Raw genomic sequence first — 18,792 nt, 5'->3', positions numbered from 1 at the left:
CCTGACTGTTAACATTCCAGGGGCAGGACACAGAGCCCCCAAAAACAAGAACGAAAGGTTGCCTGTGAGAAAGAGAAAAGTATAAATGAGTTGACCATGGAAAGTGCCCCGTGGTTTTTCAACAGGGAGCTGACTTAATCAGAGTTATATTCTGAAAAGATTAAGCTGGCATCAATTAAAAGGATTTCATAAAGGGAAATAATTTCAAGAAGAGGAAACACATTGAAAGGCTATAATTGTCGGCAGTTACCTGGCTCAAGGTACCAAGCGACTGAAAGGTGGCGATATAGATGGGAGGATAGAAGTACAAAAATGCGGAGGCAGACCCAGGGGTACTGCAGGGTGGGGTTGAGAGAACTTGATGAGCAACTGGATTAGTGTGGGGTGTGGCGGGGGTGCGAAAAGAAGTGACAAGAAAGAGCATGATGGTGGCAGCGGTGATGACTGCTTTCTGTGAGCTCTCACCCAGGTTCTCTGCGCGAGATCGTATTTCCTTGGGACTCGCAGAGCCCCTAGAACGTAGAGCGTCCACATCTACAAATGACAGAAAATCAGTGCTGTCAGTAAGTGATTGAGGCAGAGGAAAGTTTCTCATTCTTTTCCTTCTTGGCTGAGCACTGAGCCACTCCTAGTCTTTCTGTACTCGGTGGACCTGTAGGGCCAGCATCACTTGGATGTGATGGGAATCTGGCCACGTGCACTGTTGTTGGCATTTCTGCCTTGACAGTTGAATGATTTTTCATTTGTCCTGCTTCTTAATTTAGGACTGTGTTTAGGTGGCACAGAGAGATGGCAGGGATGTGACTTAAAGACCTTAGAGTTTGTAGAGGAGATGAGGTTAGTAATCTCAGGGCATTACTCAGTATTTCTCAGCCTCCCTACCTGTAAGGCAGGCACTCAGTGAAGTGTTTGCATCGCCTCTGTTAGCTCTGTGTAGACATGTTCATATTAAGGGGTGGCTTCTCTGACTAGTGGGTGGTCTCAGAAATCTCCTTTGTGAGAGACCAGAGAGCTGTTTTCCGTGAATGACAATAGAAATAATAGATTTTAGGGTGTGTTCATCTACATTATCTTTTGATCCAATGTACTTTCTCTCCAGCAGAGTCACTGGGAGGTGGTCAGGGCAGGAGGCGTTTCTTGCTTTATAGTTGAAGAAAGGGAAGTCACTGAAAGTGACTGATTGCAGCCAAGAGTCAAGAGTTTTGAAATGCCCCCTGCCCCAGAGACCGCCGTCCTCTTGTCAGGATGCGTGTGGACAGTTGGGCTTTGTGACGGCTCCAGTCTGTGCTGTGCTGGTGGAGTTGCACTCCTGTCCGGTTGACGGCGGCCAAGAGCCAGTGCCTGGGACCCCCGGCTGTGCGTGGGGCTCCACTTGTGCTGCTGCCGCATGGCCCTCATGGCTCTGGAGGGTTATGTCTTAAACATTCCAGAGGATGGCAGTGCTGGCTTTTTGTGAGGCCAGTGGAAGGAGGGGGCTGAAGCCAGCTCAGAAATATATAGACTTTTAAGAAAGCTCCTCCAGTTTTATGTCTCAGAGGAAGTTGTTTTGTTTTTTTAAAAAGAGAAGTCCGCTTTGGAGAAAGCCAATTTCAGCCTCAGGTGCAGTAGTTTAGAAACACGGTGAGCTTTCAATACCTATTTAGCCAAGCTTATTTACCTATCCTGTTCTACATCCTCTGTGACATGAAGAAGGCCCAGGACAAGGACACGCTCAGGTTATTAAAGCACGACGTAGTGACGCTGGGGAGTAGGTCCCCAGCAGGAGGGTGTGCGGAGATTCCTTGAAACACTGTCTTTACCACCAGAGAAAGGAGTTATTGATATTACATGGCCATGGCCCAAAAGTGGTGAAACTAGAATGCAGTCATCTTTGAAAACCAAACATTCAGCTGTGGGATACTGTTCCTTTCAGAGCCGTTTCTTGATAATTGAAATGATACTGTAACACCAAATTGCATAATGCACACATCTGTTCACCCCACCCCCACCTTTATCCTTTCCCATAAGGTCTTTGTCAGCATCAAACAGTCATCATGAGCTTCGTTTCCTGACCTTTTTAAGGCTTAATTAGCTGTGTGGTAGGCATTTAATTTCTCTGATTCTTAATTTCCTCTTGTATGAAACAAGCAAGGTAGCCTAGATGGGCATTCATTTGTTCCTTCCTTCACTTATTTTTGTTGTTGTTCCGTCGGTCAGCGTGTCCAACTCTTTGTGACCCCATGAACTGCAGCACACCAGGCTTCCCTGTCCTTCACCATCTCCTGGAGCTTGCGCAAACGCGTGTCCTTCATTTATATCCTAGAATAAAGAAATAATTACGGCAGGTGTCTTGTGTACAGGCATCATTACCCTTGAGATTTGTTACGGTGGATGTTGGGCATTGCTGTCAGTTCATGGGAAGTGGCTTTTCCAAGAAGATCCAATTAGGGGGGTGCTGCTGCTGCTGCTGCTAAGTCACTTCAGTCGTGTCCGACTCTGTGTGACCCCATAGACGGAAGCCCACCAGGCTCCCCCGTCCCTGGGATTCTCCAGGCAAGAACACTGGAGTGGGTTGCCATTTCCTTCTCCAATGTGTGAAAGTGGAAAGTGAAGTCGCTCAGTCGTGTCCGACCCTTAGCGACCCCACAGACTGCAGCCTACCAGGCTCCTCCATCCATGGGATTTTCTAGGCAATAGTACTGGAGTGGCTTGCCATTGCCTTCTCCGAATTAGGGGGGTGAAGATCTCTAAATTTTGTTTTTCTCCTCTGAGACAGGAGTACGGTTTCTATTGGTTTCCCGTTCTCATCCACACTTGGTCTTCTTGCTCCTGTTTTGGCCCATAGCAAACTTGGTGCAGGCTTATGTCCACTAGAGGGTTACAGAGTGTCAGTAGCGAGCCCCAGGCCTCCAGGGGTTTTCACAAGCAGTCAGGACCGGACCCCCGAGAACTCTTTTTCCACAATTAATACATGCAGATCAAACATGGCACGAGTCCCATAGCAGTTTAAGCTTGTCTTTCCTGCTTTATGGTTTTGTTTTCTTTTTTTTTTTAATTGAAACTCTTTCTTTTGTAACTATTGAGTGGAATTCCTTGAAATTCCTTGCAATGGGATTTAATTATGGGTACCCATCAGTTGCAAAAGTGAATGTTTGTTTAAATGCGACATAAGACTACAGAATGACACAGATATTCCTAAAGAGGGTTCACTTGGGATAGTTTCCAGGTGGGAGTTCAGGTGGTGTTTACCTGATCTGTTGGCATGGCCTTGGGCTGGTGGTTGTATCTGTAAAGAGAGCAGCTGGACGGCAGGTGATGTGTGAGGCCACGGCTCGGGCTTACCCAGGACAAGCGCCAGCCCACTTGTTTCTTCTGTCTGGGGTTCAGAGGAGGCCTCCTTCAAATTCAGGAAAATGAGCTTTTCCGGTTCAGGTTCTGAGAGCACATTCAGAGCCCCAAACTTGACTAGGTGTGTAAGGCACTAAGGCCTGGTCACTTTTCAGTGAGCAGCAGGCTGGTGTCAGAGTTGCTGAGCCTTGGGCCAGGTGGACTTATCCGTCTGTAGAGTGGTGAGAGCCCTCGGCGCAACACCCATGGTGCAGGAGGCCGTGGTGCTCTCGTCCGGCTTCCTGTACTGTCCCACCCCTCAGCCCCCACTCCCTGACTGTGGAGGGTGCTTGAGGAGCATGAGCAAAGAATCATTCTCGAGGTTAAAGTCGGTTCTCTGAGTGCATGGACAGAGACAGCGGGGTGCAGCCTGTGAATGAGGAGAGGGCGTCCCTTTTCCCTGCCCTTCCTTTTTGATGGATTCATTGATAACTTGCCTTACGTTAACTCCCTCGTTTTCCCCAAAGAAAAATCTCCAGACCGATCGTCTCCATTTCCTTTTGATTTGTGACTCGGGTGAAAAGCATCACCGGGTAGTTGGGCAGGTTCTCGGGATCGTGGACTTCTTCGCACAAGAGAGTAGGCTGCTTTTTTGTTTTCGGTGACACTGGGTTTCTCTCATCCGGTGGTGCTTCCCCCTGCTTTGTGAGCTGGAGATGCGAGGTATGTTGGGAGATCCGGCATCTATATCCTCCTTCCAGGAGCACAGAAGACGTCAGGAACACTTTATCGCAGGGCAGCTTTGCCCCAAACCCTGATCTGCCTGCAGATCCAGAAAAACGGTTTCAGTTAGGCTGTGCTGGTTTGAAGGGAGGAGAACCCAACAAGCTGCCGACGGTGTTCTGCTTTATCTTGTTTCTCCCCTGAACTTGAACCCGCGTGGGCGTGGGCAGGAGCAGGGCTCCTGGAAGCTGATGTAGGAGAGAAGGCACACAGCTCTCCCCGCCTCCCCTCCCCCTCCGTGTCTAACTGGCCTGGCTGGGGTAGACCCAGCTCCCTGGGGGTCCGACCCCTGACCACAGCAGTCCCCTTCAAGAGCCTGGTGTCCCCAGCACGTGTTTAGTTGTGCAAACGTTCCAGAGGACCGTGATGTTCTCATTTATAATCCACTGGGCATCATCTGGAAATGGATGTGGTTTATTAAAATACGTGATCTGAAGTGACACGGATGGCATCACATGTGCTTGTAGCCTTGGCTCCACACTTGAGGGTCACACAGTAGCAGTGCCTCCAGCAACTTCTGTTTGAGGACACTCTTTTTCAGTTTCCAAAATACCCCTCCATCTACAGAGCCTGAGATGATCCTCACAGGAAAGCACTTAGGTAATCTCTGTATTTGGCCACCAAACAAACAAAACGTGCCTCTGAGTATTTGTGTTGCAAGTTGATATTTGAAGTGACTCAGTGTTTGAGAAGTTCTTGTCATTGGTAACTGTTCTTCGGCAGGATAAGTGAGGTAGGGTAGAGGAATTAGTACGTTTGTTTAGAAAGACTCTGGCTTTGGTTTCCCTTACCCTTTCACAGGAGAACTCAGTGGGTTGCTCAGATCAACCTCATATTGTGTGTTCTTCTCATGCTTTTCTTTTTTTGCACTTAGTGGAAAATGGAAGGAACAGCAGAGGCCTCGCTTTCTTTTGGTGTGCCTCTCTTTCTGAAGAGGGACATTTCTCACACGCCTTTTTAAACAGCATGTCATCAGACTCCCAGCTGGAATGATTTCATTGCTTTTGAATTGACACTGGGTGGGTTCCGGGGGACGGGGTGGGTGCCTCATGAAAGGGCCAAAAATTGGTCGTTTGGCCGACTTCACTCGTGTCTGCCCTGGGATTGCCTTCGAGGTGCATTCAGCCCCCTGTCTGGGTGAGGGGGGGTTGTGTGCGCAGGACCAGGGCCCCTCTGTGTGCCATGATGGGATGCTGTCCAGCTGCAAAGAGCTTTTTTTCTTTAACTGATGCTTTTGTGGAATATCCTCTTCACCTTTTTTTTTTTCTTTAAAGCTTCTGCAGCTTGATTTTTTTTCCCTCACAGTTGGGGCAGGTGAATCTCTTGAGGTAGAGTATGGGTTGGAAGCCTGTTCTTTAAGAGCAGGAGAATGTGCAGAGTGGTGAGTGTGTTGTTAGCCCTCCGCTCCCCCTCATTTGGGGCCACTTGGCCTAGTGGCTGAGAGCAGGATGCTGATGCTTGTTTGCCCAGATGGAGTCGCTACTTGAGGCTATTGTAGTTTTCTTTTCTTTAAAGAGGTAGTAGGCGTGCTTCTTCATAGGTTTTCGTGAAGGGTAAATGAGTCGGGATAGGTTGTATTTCTCTCTGGTAGAGAGCACCACATTGGCTGTTAATGCCTCATGTGACTGTAAGATCTGGAAGTCTAGAAATAGCCTTGTAGTTGATAAGAGAGTCCCAGGAAGTTAGTATGTTTCAGATAGTTGGCACACGGTGAGGGCTGCCCCAGAGGGACTGTGAGCGCTGAGCGTGAGTCATGCCCGGTCTCAGCACCAGGAGCTGCTCCATGTGTGATAGACAGACCCCACTGAACCGTCCACCAGGGTGATGAGCTCTCCCTCGTTTCTTGTTTTCCTTAAGTGTTTGCTCTGTGGGTCCACGCAGGCCCTTGGGGGCATGCCTGCATGCCAAGGGCCGCTCTGGCGCCTCCTATTTATTTAGCATGCAGATGTCTCTTCCTGGGGATAGCAGGGCCCCTGCTCTGTGGTGAGAGGCTCGGGCAGATTTCAGAGACGGATGACTGGGGGGATGGGTCCGGTGGTGGAAGAGAAGCTCCTGGCTCGAGTCCACCTTCCTGACCAGGTGTCATTATCCAGTGGTTTAATCTCTTTAGGCCCCAGTTTCCCTGTCTGTAAAATGCAGAGAGCACCTGACTTTTTCCATTTGGGTTCAGGACAGGCAGGGATGGAGTTTCATTTTGGGGCGATGGGGACTTTAAGCTTAGACTGTGGTGATGGTTGCACAAGTGTGAATGTGCCAGAACCCACCGGATGGCGCACTTTGCATGGGTGGATCACGTGCTGTGTGGATAGCAGCTTACTCAAGAGAAACAAGTGTCTGCCAGGGCTCAGTGAGTGACGGACGTGCTCAGCATAGCGCCTGGCACTTGGTAGGTTTTCAGAAACGGAGTCTGGATACCATTTTGTTGCTGGCCTCAGGTCTGATGCCTCTTCTAAAGAACTGTAATACTCTACAGTGCTGAAGAAATTAAGATAACGTTATTAGATTTTCAGAATCTTTAATCAGTTTTGTTGTTCATGCTCGGCTGGGATGTGTTTGTATCACACACATTGTAAATTGAATTGCTGAGCTGTTCACCCAACTGCTCAGTATTTAATATTTCCAGCTACATTCATCTGGCCTGTCTTAAGGGCACGCCTCATTCATGGGGGAAGTTTGCTGTTCCCAGAGATTTTGAAGTGTGGATATAGGATGTCATTTCCTTTCCTGCCATTTCTTTCCTGGCTGGGGGGTGAGTGGAAGTGTGTGTGGGACAATGGCAGATCCACAGACTTTATTTGGAGAACCTTGAAAACAATCCTTACTATGATACCGATATTGGTGTATTTGGTTTTCTATACTAATATTTTTATTCTGCATTTTTATCCATTCTTTTATAACTTGTAGAGTTGATCATGTGTATGGAATGCTTTCCAGTTTGACTTTTGTGCACACTTAATTCCCATTCACAGCAAAACCTTGAGATTGCTTGTTGAGGGCCAGAGGTGGGCCAGAGGTCTTGCCATTGACTTCAGAAGTGGTTGACCTTTCAGAATTCATCTCCTTGAATGTAGGGCTCTAGGAAACCCCAGGCTGCAAAAAGCACTTTTTTCATTTGCTCTTCAGTTATTGCTTGTTCCCTGCTGGAGTATATCCCATGGCTCTGTGCTGTGTCTTGGTTTTTGAGGGTGAGAAAACATGAGACTCCTCTCGGCCCCCTGCCCCCACTCCCGACAGGTCCCCCACCTGGGTGTCCTCTGGACCCCTGCGGCACGTTGGAGGACGCAGGTGCCTTGAGCCAGCTGGTGCAGGGACAGGCGGGGGTCAGTTACCATCCAGCCATCCGTCTTGTCTTTTGCTCAGCTCCTTTGGGGGCCAAGTGGGCCAGTAAACCATTTTTCAATGACAGAAGCCATTCATCCTGATTGATGATCTTTCTGATGCCCTGACCTTTATATTATCATAAAGGTCATCCGCTCTTTTCAGACTTCGGTATCTGCAGTTATTAGGATCCTGTGTAAGGAACATGTTTAGTTGGCAAATCAGTCGGACTCTGTTGGGTATATTACATTTTTGCCCACAGTGTATTCACATTTCTAGATCTTGGTACCCTGGTAGCCAAGTTTTGATTGAAACAACATTCCACGACTTACAGATTCACGTTCTTATAGAGAGAGGAAAATCCGGTTGGCTTTAAAGATTTTCTTCAACAGGTTTCTTTTTCCTGTTACACAGTGTAGCCAAAGTGGTAGAGTTTCACTGGGCAGAGATTTCAGAGGGCTTTCAGAACACCAGGTAGACCAGGAGAAATTGCTTGTGATACCAGATCGGGGTGCATTTGAACTGCTGTGGGTTCCAGTATTGCTGGGGGCTCCCAGCCAGAGCACGATCCTGATGGAGCCAGATCCGACCTACGCATTCTTGCTCTCCAGCTTGACACGTGACTGCTCCAGCTAAGTCAGTGGAGCTGTTTTGGCCCAGGACAAACCGGGTTGCAGCACTCACACAGCCAGCGTTAAAATCTTTTTGAACTGTTGGCACAGGTTGGCAGACACATTCCATTGTTTTCAGACAATAGTGACTCAAAGTTGAACTGGCTCCAGGGAGCAAGTGTGGCTTTTGTACAGTAACAAGGATCCGATGCCAGCCGATTGACGGGGCCTGCCTTCCCCAAGTCCGGACGCCTTGTAATGACATGAAGCTTACATTTAAATATCTGGCTCCCGATCAGAAACTTGGCATGTTCCTCTTTTCCTTTCCATAACACAGTCTTCTCTATTTATAACGATTCTTTTTTGTTTCTTTCTTTTGTCCCTTCTGCTTGCTTTGGGGTTGACACAGGCAGCAAGTCTTATTTTATGTAGTTTGGGCATTAGCCCCATCTTCGACCTTCTGCTGTTTTTCCTCGTATGTGTCATGTGTCTGCTGGCAGACCTTCCTGCCCAGCTTTCCATAATGGCTTTTGTCTGTGTTTCTTTTTCAGGGTAAAGGTTAGACACTGGGTCATCACAGGGTGTCATAGAATTTTGGCCAGATGTCATTCAGGGGTCTTTTTTCCTGCTCACCTGATAGAAAATACTTCCTGGTTTTCAGATGAAGTGCCTTCCTGGTGCTAATAATTAGGATTATTGGGGCTGTACTCTGCTTACGAGGAAGGACTCTTTTCAAGTGGGGGGTCTTGTCTTTGCTCTTAGAGCAGGAGGTTTTAAAAAGATTGTGGACTGTAGCCTACCAGGTTCCTCCATCCATGGGATTTTCAAGGCAAGAGTACTGGAGTGGGTTGCTATTTCCTTCTCCACGGGATCTTCCCAACCCAGGGGTTGAACCTGGGTCTCCTGCATTGTAGGCAGATGCTTTTACTGTCTGAGCCACCAGGGAAGTCACTAAAAAAGATCAACTTTCTTATATTTGTTCAGCTCTTTTCTCTGAAGAATGGATAGCATTTCATGGACTTTTAAGTACTTCAGTGATTCCTGGAGGGCAGATAAACAGAGGCACTGGTTTGTTCTTCTGAGAATGGAGGCAGAGATGTGTTTGTGGATCTGGCAGCTAAGAGTCACAACTAGCCAGTCTGGTCCAGTTTGTGTGTGGAGTGAGGGTTTTAAAGGCCTGGAGGATCCCCTGGGAATCTTGTCAGGATCTGATTGTGTGGACAGTGTCAGATGGGGGAACATGGTTTAGTACAAACCCTCTGGAGGTCCAAGGTCCTCCTCGGAAAGTATGGCTTTCTGCCTTTCATGCAATCAAAGGTTGCTAGTGAAGCTGTTTCTATAGTGACTTCTCTTTCCCATTTCTTTTCCATCCCCCATTGGGAGCAAATTTTACTTTCTCAGGCCTGAAGTGACCCTCAGTCAGAATACCCGCCTTAGGATTTAAAGGTTTTGCTTGTCGTGGTATGGAAACCCTGCTACAGTCCATTTAACTTTCAGAGAGTGTGTATACAAATCATTATATTTGTTCATTAATGCAGAGCTGTTTGTATCTGAATATACAGTATAGTTTCCTAATACCGTTCCTGGTGATAAACACTTTTTTCTCTCCTTACAGTAACGAGTCCAGTTGTTCCTTTTCCTTGGAGGCAGCCTGTGTGGGTCCTCTGTGCATTGAACTTTCTGTCTTATGGTCACAGGCGTTAGTCTTCCCCTGTGAGAGTGGATATTTTTTCCTTCCTCTTCTGGAGAATCTTACAAGTTAAGACAAAAGATAATTACTTGGAGGAGTAAAACTGCAGGTTCCCACGACACTTAAAATTAATGAGCTGCTGATGACAAAATACACCTCGTCTGAGGCACCGTCATCCAGCAACAATACCCCCCACCCCACCACCATACTTGAGTTGACCTTTTGGCTGTGTTTGCCATTTGGGTGGACAGCTGCTCTAAAATAGCACGGTGGTTACAGTATGTGGATTTCTTCAAAAACTCTCCCTTTGTTGCAGATCAAAGTTAATGTTGCTCAATTTTTTATTTTCGAAATTTTGAAAACCTTCCCCTTTCCCAGTTACCTGATCAAAATGGCCTTCAGCAGAAGCCGGTCCTGCGGTGTGCACTGCAGCCAGTTCAGTTACTGTATTTAAGGCGCGTGCCTCTCTTTCCTCTGATGTGATCAGAGGCCCGTCCCCACTCCTGGGGAGGCGGTTTTGGTGCTGGTGGTGTCAGAGCTCCCAGGGGGCGTTAGAACAGAAGCAGAGCTGTGCCTTCTGTTTCAGACACATATAAGGCCAGTGAACAATCTGTGCCCCTCACCCCTGGATTGCAGAAAGATGGTGCTGGCTAGCCATAGTGCCACTCCGAGTTCTTGAAGTCTCCATCTAGTAACTGGCCTCGCCCCGTGGTTCACTTGGAGTGGAGTCACCAGCTGTGCGTGCGCACTGGGGCTCCGCTGCCCCCTGTCCATTGACTCCATCGTGGTGTGGTCATCCCTGCAAACTAACGCCTGCCCACTCCTCCCTCTGAGATCCTCTCTAGATTAATGTTTTGTCACTGAATCCTCCAAGCAACCCTATGAGATAAATAGTCAGTTGGGAAATTGAGGCTTAGGGAACCAGTCCAAGGTCAGATAGTTAGCAAATGATTTCTCTGGATTTAAATTTAGGTAGCATCATTTTGGAGCCTGGGGCTTCCCTGGTGGTTCAGACAATAAAGAATCTGCCTGCAATGCTTGAGACCTAGATTCCACCCCTGGGTTGGGAAGATCCCCTGGAGAAGGAAATGGCAATCCACTCCAGTACTCTTGCCTGGGAAATTCTGTGGACAGAGGAGCCTGGTAGGCTGCCGTCCACGGGGTCGCAAAGAGTCAGACACGACTGAGCGATTTTACTTACTTACCATATTAAAATTAAAACTGAGATGATTTAGAAATATTTACCTATTTAAAAATAAATCACACGCATTAAAGACAGGGACTATATTCCATACCTGAAAAGTTGTAGGTGAGGGGAGTTGCATTGTTTGACTTTTTTGCAAATCTGTTTAATGTCTGACTTAGGAGATGACAGGTCCATTCTTAAGTCCGCTTCTGCATTCAGTCGTATACAAGAAAATCAGTTTCAGACAAAGAGGTGGTTGGAAGAAGGAGGCACCTTTGTGACAACTTTATTCTTTGATTTCACACCCAGACCCAACCAGTGGTAGTTTCTTCAAGGTCAGTCTGAACCCATATCAGTGAACTTCTCGTGCACTGTTAGGCTAACATTCATTGGCTTGCCTTCCGCCTTGAATGGCTGTCTCACCCACACACAGTTTTATAATGTCTTACATCGATCATTTGAAAATAACGGTTCACTGGGTTAGCCACCTCTTCCAGTTGTTGGCACCTTCTGGTAGGCTGTATCAAAGAATCTCCTCTGTACTAAACTCACTGGGAAAATCTTTAAGTTTTGAGAGGCTTTCAGACTCATGGTGGCAGATACAAGTTTTCCAAAACTGTCATTTTTGCCTGAAGTCATGAATTCTATCATTGGCAGCAAAAACTGTTACTTTGTCCTTGACTGGCTCACTTTATTCGTTTTTGAGAAAATAGCTGACAAATAACTATATCGGTTGTCCTTTCAAATAAAAATAGCATTCCATGAAAAAACACAGCTAGCTTTCAGCTTAATCTCAGAAGCACTTTTCCCTAGAAACAGTCGTCACCCTGATGTTAAGGAGAAGCTCCTCTGTGTGTGGTTCCATTGTGTCTCACAGAGTGTGTGTACTCTAGTTGAGATTTAATGCTGTGAACAATTTCTGTTACCACTTTCTGAAGTGAACTGACTTTTTCCCCTTAAACCGCTAGTAACTGCAATGAAGAATACAGTATTTATATTTATTGAATACAGTATTTATTGGTGCCACTGCATTGATTTGTGTTAAATGTTGCCACTTGGTGCTGCTGTTTATGTTTTTTAAAGTTTTATAAAGATGTAATTTACATATCATAAAATTGAACCACAGTGAACAATTTAGTAGTTTTTAGCATATTCACAGAGTTGTGTGGTTGTCACCGTAGTCAACTCGAGAACATTTTCATCGCTTTCACCCTGAAAAATTTGTGCCCGTTAGGAGTCACTCCCATTTCCCTGAACCCTCCCCAGCTCCTGGCAGCTGCGGACATTCTTCGCCTCTCGTTCATTTATCTCACTGTGCCAGGTCTTCGCTGCTGTGCGGGCTTCTCTCCTGTGCTCAGTGCAGGTGCTCCGCTGGAGTGTGTGCATTTCCCACTGCAGGGGCTTCTCATGGCGGAGCCCAGGCTCAGTAGATGTGGTTCACAGGCTTAGTTGTTCCTGGGCACATGGGACCATTCCTGAGCGGGGATCGAACCCGTGTCTGCTACAGGCTGATTCTTTACCACTGAACCACCAGGGAAGCCCCTACTTTCTGTCTTGTGTGTGTTGGTTTGGTCATTTCATATGAATGGAATCCTGCAATAGGTGGCCTTTCTTTCACTTCCCAGAATGTCTCCAAGATCCATCGGTGCTGGAGCATGCGTCAGTACCCAGTTCCTTTTTACAGATGTGTAATACCTTGTTTTGTTTAGCTAAATACCAGTTGATGAACCTTCAGAGTTTTTCTCCAGTGTTTATTATTAATATTTCTGTTCTGACCATTAGTATGCACGTTTGTATGTGGAGATACTTTTTGTTCCTCTTATGTTCATATCTGGGAGTGGAGTTGCTGGGTCATATGGTAACTCTGTTTTGAGGAACTTCCAGACTATTTTCCAGAGTGGCTGCAGCAGTTTGCATCCCTACCTGCAGGGAATGAGGGTTCACTCTTGGTCCTCACCAGCTCTGCCTTTACCCATCTTTGTGAGCACAGCCCTCCTAGGGGATGTGAAGTGGTGGTTCATGGTCGTTTTGATTTGCATTTCCTTGATGGCTGATCTATCATTAGCCATCACCATCATTGAAATACCAACACAGTGAAAAAGGGAAATACTTTCAGATTCATTTGAAAATATTTTTGACCTAGGAGATCCCATGAAAGGGTCTCTGGGTTCCCCCAAGGGTCAAGCCATTCATTAAGCTGGTAGAAAATGTGGGCTATGGTTTCAGCATCCTATTTCTCCTTGCTTGGACAGGACGTTGGCACCACCTCTGTTTGCCCATGAAATGGATATTGGGAGGCAGTGGGAGGCAGCCAGGGTCCAGTTGGAGGTTGTGGGAGGTCTGCCCAGGCTTGCTCTTGGACTGTGTTGAAGCCCGTTCTTCTGCGTCATCAGGGAGGCACGAAGAGGTCTTGTCCCAATCTGAGTGTAGTAACCCGAGATGGGCATTTTACAGAAGCAGCAGGTAGGTCTTCCCAAACGGTCTCCATTCAGGAGCATGTGTTCCGCAGCCTCTAAGGAAACCGAGGATCCACGCAGTTTGCCCACACAGTAGGGCTGGGAATTGAATGGCTCATATAGCCTTGTGAAAAAGAACTAACCCCCAGAATAAATTTTTGTAACCAAAATTTTTATAACTGGAGAAGTCAGTTCTAGAACTGGTACTTCTGTAATAGCAGACTGCTCGTCTTTGTGGCAATAACAAAGCTCAGAAAAATATGAAATATTTAAGATTAAAAAGAAAGATGAAACTTCTGTACTGTTTTTCAATAAAGAACGTGCTCACTGCCTAGAAAATTGGTGAGCGGTCAAAAATTGCCTGGATTCATGTTGCTTGGCTTGCTTTTTAATCGCGTTGAAGTATGACTTCTTATGGATGTTGCTTCTAATTTGTCTGAAAAGCAAGTGCATATACTGCCAGCTTGGGTATGATGGATGGATTCTGACAACGTGTAGTTACTTTCACTTAGAATAAATGCCAGGCATTCAGAGCTCTCCATTTATCTGAGAATATCGGACAGAGCCTTGCACAACACGGGTCATATACCATGTTTTGATGTGTCACATGGGCTTTATCTCTGGATTGAAAGTCTAGTTAGAGTGTGTGGTCGCTGGGGGTGGAGAGATCAGGGTTTACATCCAGTCCAGGTAAGGAAACTTTGAATCTATTAATCATGCCATGTACAATGTAATAACACATGCATTAAAGAAGCAAATCTAAATCAAATCAGAAAACAATTAGGAAACTTCGAGGATTATCTTACCATCTGAAAATATAGGAAGGACTTTCTAAGCAAGGAAAGTTTAAAAAATGGGTTAGCCAATATAGCAGCGTAACAGAAAAAGCAAATAAGAGGAAACTATCTGCAGTCTACGAGGCATAAATGTAAAGGATGTTTGTACAAATGGGGGCAAACGAAGAAAGCATTCAAGGCCCTGAGAAGGGCATCTCAGAAGACAGACGTTGTTGTCTCGTGGCCCTGCGGGTTGAACTTCCATGTCTTTAAGCTTCAGAAAAAAGTTTCAGCTCAGAGGAGGGGGGGTTTTCTCTTTACAGTTGCCTGGTCCTATGGTTCTTTCTGCTGGAATGCGGCTTGGCAGCCTTGGCGTGCAGGTGCTCGATGGGCAGGTGGACACAGTGACCTTTCCAAGCCGCTTCTGTCAGGACGTGCTCCTTTTTAAAATGACAGCCAGTAGGGCTCACTGGCTTCCCCAGCTGTTACGCCTGGAGCCCACAGGGCCAGGCAGGCCAAGCACAAGTCTCTCCAGGAGTGGAGTCCCAGCTGTAAGCAGAGGAGAAGACTCAGGGCAGTGTCGCCATGGCATTGCCTGTAAAGACCCGAGTGTGCTCTCTGGGGTCTCAGCTCCCTGGGGATGGGGGGGTGTGGCGGGCACATGGGGAGCTGGGTCTGAGTGCCACCTGGCGGTCAGGGAGGTGGGCTTGGGGCACAGCAGGACCTTCTGATGGTGTCCTCTGTGAAATGGGCTCGAGGGCAGGTCTGGTCCCTTTGGGTTCAGAGGCTGAGTGACTGCTTGACTGTGGTCCCTGGGCTGACAGCAAACACTTCATACTCGTAGGTGTGTGACCCCTGGAGTAGAAAGGAGTCTGGCTCAGGGCTCCCAAGCCCTGCTACCCCTCTTCTCTGGTCACCGAGGGGTTGGGTGAAGCAGCTGCATCCTGACCCGTGTCCACCAGCCAGATCTGCAGCCTCACATGTCTTAGTTTAAACTCTGGATCCCCCCTGTGTCTTCATGCGTGAGCTGATCATGCTCTTGGAATGTGACCAGTTGGTTTTTTCATTTTAATTTTTCTCTTTTTGTTTAAGGTGTGACATTGATACTCTAAGGGCTATTATATATTTGTACATGTGCTTACTTTTTTGTAGCGATTTAAAAAAAATGGATTTTCCAATTGTTTCAACCAAAGTTCCTGATTTCTAAGCTGCATTGATAACATTTCTTTGGGTTTCTCTGTGTTTAGGATTATTCCTCTCCTTTGTGGTCGTTTTGTCTGGAGGTTGGGTCTTGAGAGCCTGTGAGATGTGACGTTTGTCCAGCATGTCTTCCTTTTCTTTCTCCCCCTGTCTGCAGGGGTTTGGGGTACCCAGCAGCAGGCTACATCCCCTAGTGACTCTGTTCTTCCTTCCTCCTTCCTTTCCAGTTTTCAATGGTTCCAGCAGGTCGTCCCGGGAAAAAGACCCTGTTCAGAAACACAAAAGCAAAGAGGCCACTCCGGCGAAGGAGAAGCACAGCGATGCACGGGCCGACGCCCGGAGGGAGCAGGCGTCCGTGAGCCACCCCCCCGCCGCACCCCCTGCGGGCTCCTCTGCCAAGGGGCTCGCCGCTCACCACCACCACCCCGCTCTGCATCGGACGGCTCAGGACTTACGGAAACAGGTGAGGACCGGCCCTGCTGTCCGGGGACCAAGGCCTGGCCCAGAGGTGCCAGCCCTCCCACCCAAGGCCACCTGCCTGTTTCACCAAATTCACTGAAGGGGAATGTGAGGAGTAGCCCAAAGCAGTGCATGTTTCCAGGGCTTGGAAAGCAGGAAGGGATGCTTAGAGGTGAGAGAACCATGACCTGGTCAGGGGTGCCAGTGCCAGCGCCTCTCGTTGGATGACGACAAAGGAGGGGGACGTTGCTGGAGTCGCGTCTCTCCCCAGAGGGTGCTGCCAGGTCTGCCACCTGGCCCTCGTGTGCTGGGGTGCCCTGGAAGGGCAGCGAGGGGAGGTCCCCCCCATTACCCCTGCCCCGCACCAGGGAGGCTGGGAGCCACATGTTGCCTTGAAACAGGTCTGCAGCCGGCCTGGATGTGAACTGTCCCTGGTGGACACTTTGGAGGCTGTGGCAGGACTTCTGAGTGGCCTGCAGGCGGTGATGAGGTGGGGTGTGGCCACAGGGGGACACTCTTCCTGTCCCTTGCCCCGAGGCGACACACGCTCTACCCTCCCTGCCCTCACCCCCACCCCCAGCAAATTCCAGGGTGAGATCCAGATGCCCGATTCAGTGGGGACGCCAATTCCTGCCCTTGGACAGTATTTCTCAGGACCCGGGAGGGAGAGACAGTAGGGCTGAGAGGGGCCTGGAGGTGCGGCGAGACGGGCGCCTGGATCTGGTGGCATCTCGTTCACCCCTCTGCTCCTGTTGTCACTGCATCTGGAAGTCGGTGAGCTGTCCTCACCAGGAATCGTGTCACCTACAGTTACAATTGCCTTTAGTGGTACGGGGGGACCAGAGATTCCCTGGCAGGCAGTGTATGTAATGACTAAAAGATGCTCCTTGTCATGTGAGGGTTGGAATTCCTCTGCTGAATTGTTCTTTCCCTGTGGTCTTTCTCATTTTTGACGATGTCAGGAACCGTTGTCTCCAAACAGGTGGCTGTTCACGCACATACAAAGGACTGTGTGTGTACACGAGTATTATTAACCTTAACCATGAGCTGTCAGGTATTACTCAGTTGTCAGTTGGGGTGGACGAGGTGAGCATCCTCGTGTTTGTTTCCACGGTCCTGAGATTGCCACTTCATGCTTTGACATGTTACCTTGAGGTTAAACAGGTAGGCTTTGCATATTGCCCACTGAGGTTCCTGCAGTGCAAACCTCAGTTTTCCTCATGAGAACACTTGAGTGTGGAATTGGTCTTCCCGAGCTGGGTTCCCAGTTTTCAGGATGTAAAATGCGGGACACACTGTCCATTTGGTGTCTTGAGTCCTCAATCCATTTTCAAAGCCGTCCAGACGGGTCCTTGTGCAGAACTTCCCTCCAGATCTTTGCTTATGAAAAAGAAGAATTTTGAAGGGGCCCGGAGTGGACAGGGGCCCATCTGTGGAGCAGGGGTCTCAGGGTGGAATGACTCTCTTCTCAGTATCTCTCTCAGACCAGTGAGGCTAGGTTGAATAACCCCCATCTCGGTTGGTCCAGACTCATCCTCAGCCCCCAGTGCCTGCCCCTGAGTTCAGGGTTTCCCTTTGTCACTGAACAAGAGGGGGTCATGCAGTTGGAGGTGAGAATTGAGGGAGTAGCAGGTACCTCCTGCCTTGGGGTGTCCCCAGCCCCTGCTCCACAGCAGGCTCTCCACCTGGAAGCGGGTGAGAGATCTGGGCAGGCAGACTCTGTCATCTGCGTGACTGCACGAGCCTGGCTGGTTTGTGGGTCCAGGTCTTGTAGGAGGGGCGTCTCCTGCCTTCCCTCCTCTGTCAAATCCCCTAGGTGGGATGACCCAGGACTCCCAGTCCTAGCTGGGCTCTGAGCGTGACCTTCACCGAGACTCAGGCTGTGATCGTTAACCTGCCTGGGCCCTATTGTTCATTTCGAGCCAGTGATGCCAGCTCCTCTCCCAGGGACATTGTGGGACATGAAAGGGTAATTCTGATACCATCAAATCCCATTAGTTAAGTACTCTGGTGGGGAGGGGAAAAAAGGGTCACCAGAAGCCAATTGTAGATTCCTTTGTAACAGCCTGGCGCAAGTGATTAGAATCTGACCTTTCATCTTTTCAACTGCATAGAAGACGGAGGCCTGGAGAATACTCGGATCTGTAATCTCAGATATGATTTTTTTTCTGTCGTCCTGAAAGAAAAGATCAGGGGTTGTATGAAATGCAGGTGATGGGGTGGGGGACCCCTGCATGGGGGTGCTGCTGCCTTCTGGCCTCAGCGCCCCGAGAGCTCGCTCCACTGTCGAGGACAGCCCCAGGGCTTGTGTGTGCTGGGTGGGTGCCTGCCTGAGCCCTGGTCCCCGGCACTCGGGGCATGAGAACTCGGTGTGCGGGGCCTCGCCAGCCTTCCAGCTCCTGTCTCCCAAAGGTACCAGGTGTGCCAGGTGACACAGGCATGTGTAACAGCCCTGAACTGCTCCTGGCTGATGATTTGGATGTATGGTAGGTGTTCAGCAAAGGAGCATTTCCTCAGAGTAGTGCTTGCGTGGTGAGCAGCGAGACGGTAATGAATTTAGGATGAAGAAACAATGGTTCTGACGCCTGGACAGAGTTTGGAAATGGTTTCCGGGTGTGGTGAGGAGGGCTTTGTGTCCGGTGGGGTGTGGGCAGGAAGCCAGGATCCGGCCGCTGTGGATGGTGAGGCTGCACCCGGCGGGTCGCCCCCTGTTCTCGTCTGGGCGCTGAGACAGGCCCTCAGAAGGAGTGAGCCTGCTCGCGAGGGCAGGGCAGAGGGTCTGCTGAGCTGTGGGGCCTCTCGGAGAGGTGCTCATGGTCACACGTACAGCAGATGTGAAAAGTCTTGACCAAGTAAGATGGAGCAAGGAGGTTGAGATTTTCAGCCCAGAGAATGAGGAGTATTCTTTAATATTCTGGAAATGAAAAGTAAGCATCCAGAGAGATGTGAGAGGCTCGCCTTGGCTGGAAGAACATTTCAGGTCTTCGTCTGGGCTTCGTTAGGTCCT

At 48.7% G+C, this 18,792-nt stretch overlaps 1 protein-coding gene across 3 annotated transcripts in view; it reads left to right on the top strand.

The window, feature by feature from the left end:
* JARID2 (jumonji and AT-rich interaction domain containing 2) overlaps positions 1 to 18,792 on the top strand; it is a 234,088-nt gene that overhangs the window by 192,147 nt on the left and 23,149 nt on the right. For all 3 annotated transcript variants that reach the window (XM_055406021.2, XM_055406023.2, XM_055406024.2), the window contains one exon: positions 15,554 to 15,789. In XM_055406021.2, coding sequence (XP_055261996.1) covers positions 15,554 to 15,789 — 236 coding nt within the window. The remainder of the gene's footprint in view (positions 1 to 15,553; positions 15,790 to 18,792) is intronic.

This window comes from Moschus berezovskii, chromosome 23, assembly GCF_049115385.1.
Source record: "Moschus berezovskii isolate FMDL1 chromosome 23, NW_MosBer_1.0, whole genome shotgun sequence".
Classification (NCBI taxonomy): domain Eukaryota; kingdom Metazoa; phylum Chordata; class Mammalia; order Artiodactyla; family Moschidae; genus Moschus; species Moschus berezovskii.
The sequence above is the reverse complement of the archived record's forward strand: the minus strand, read 5'-3'. Positions and strand labels throughout refer to the sequence as shown.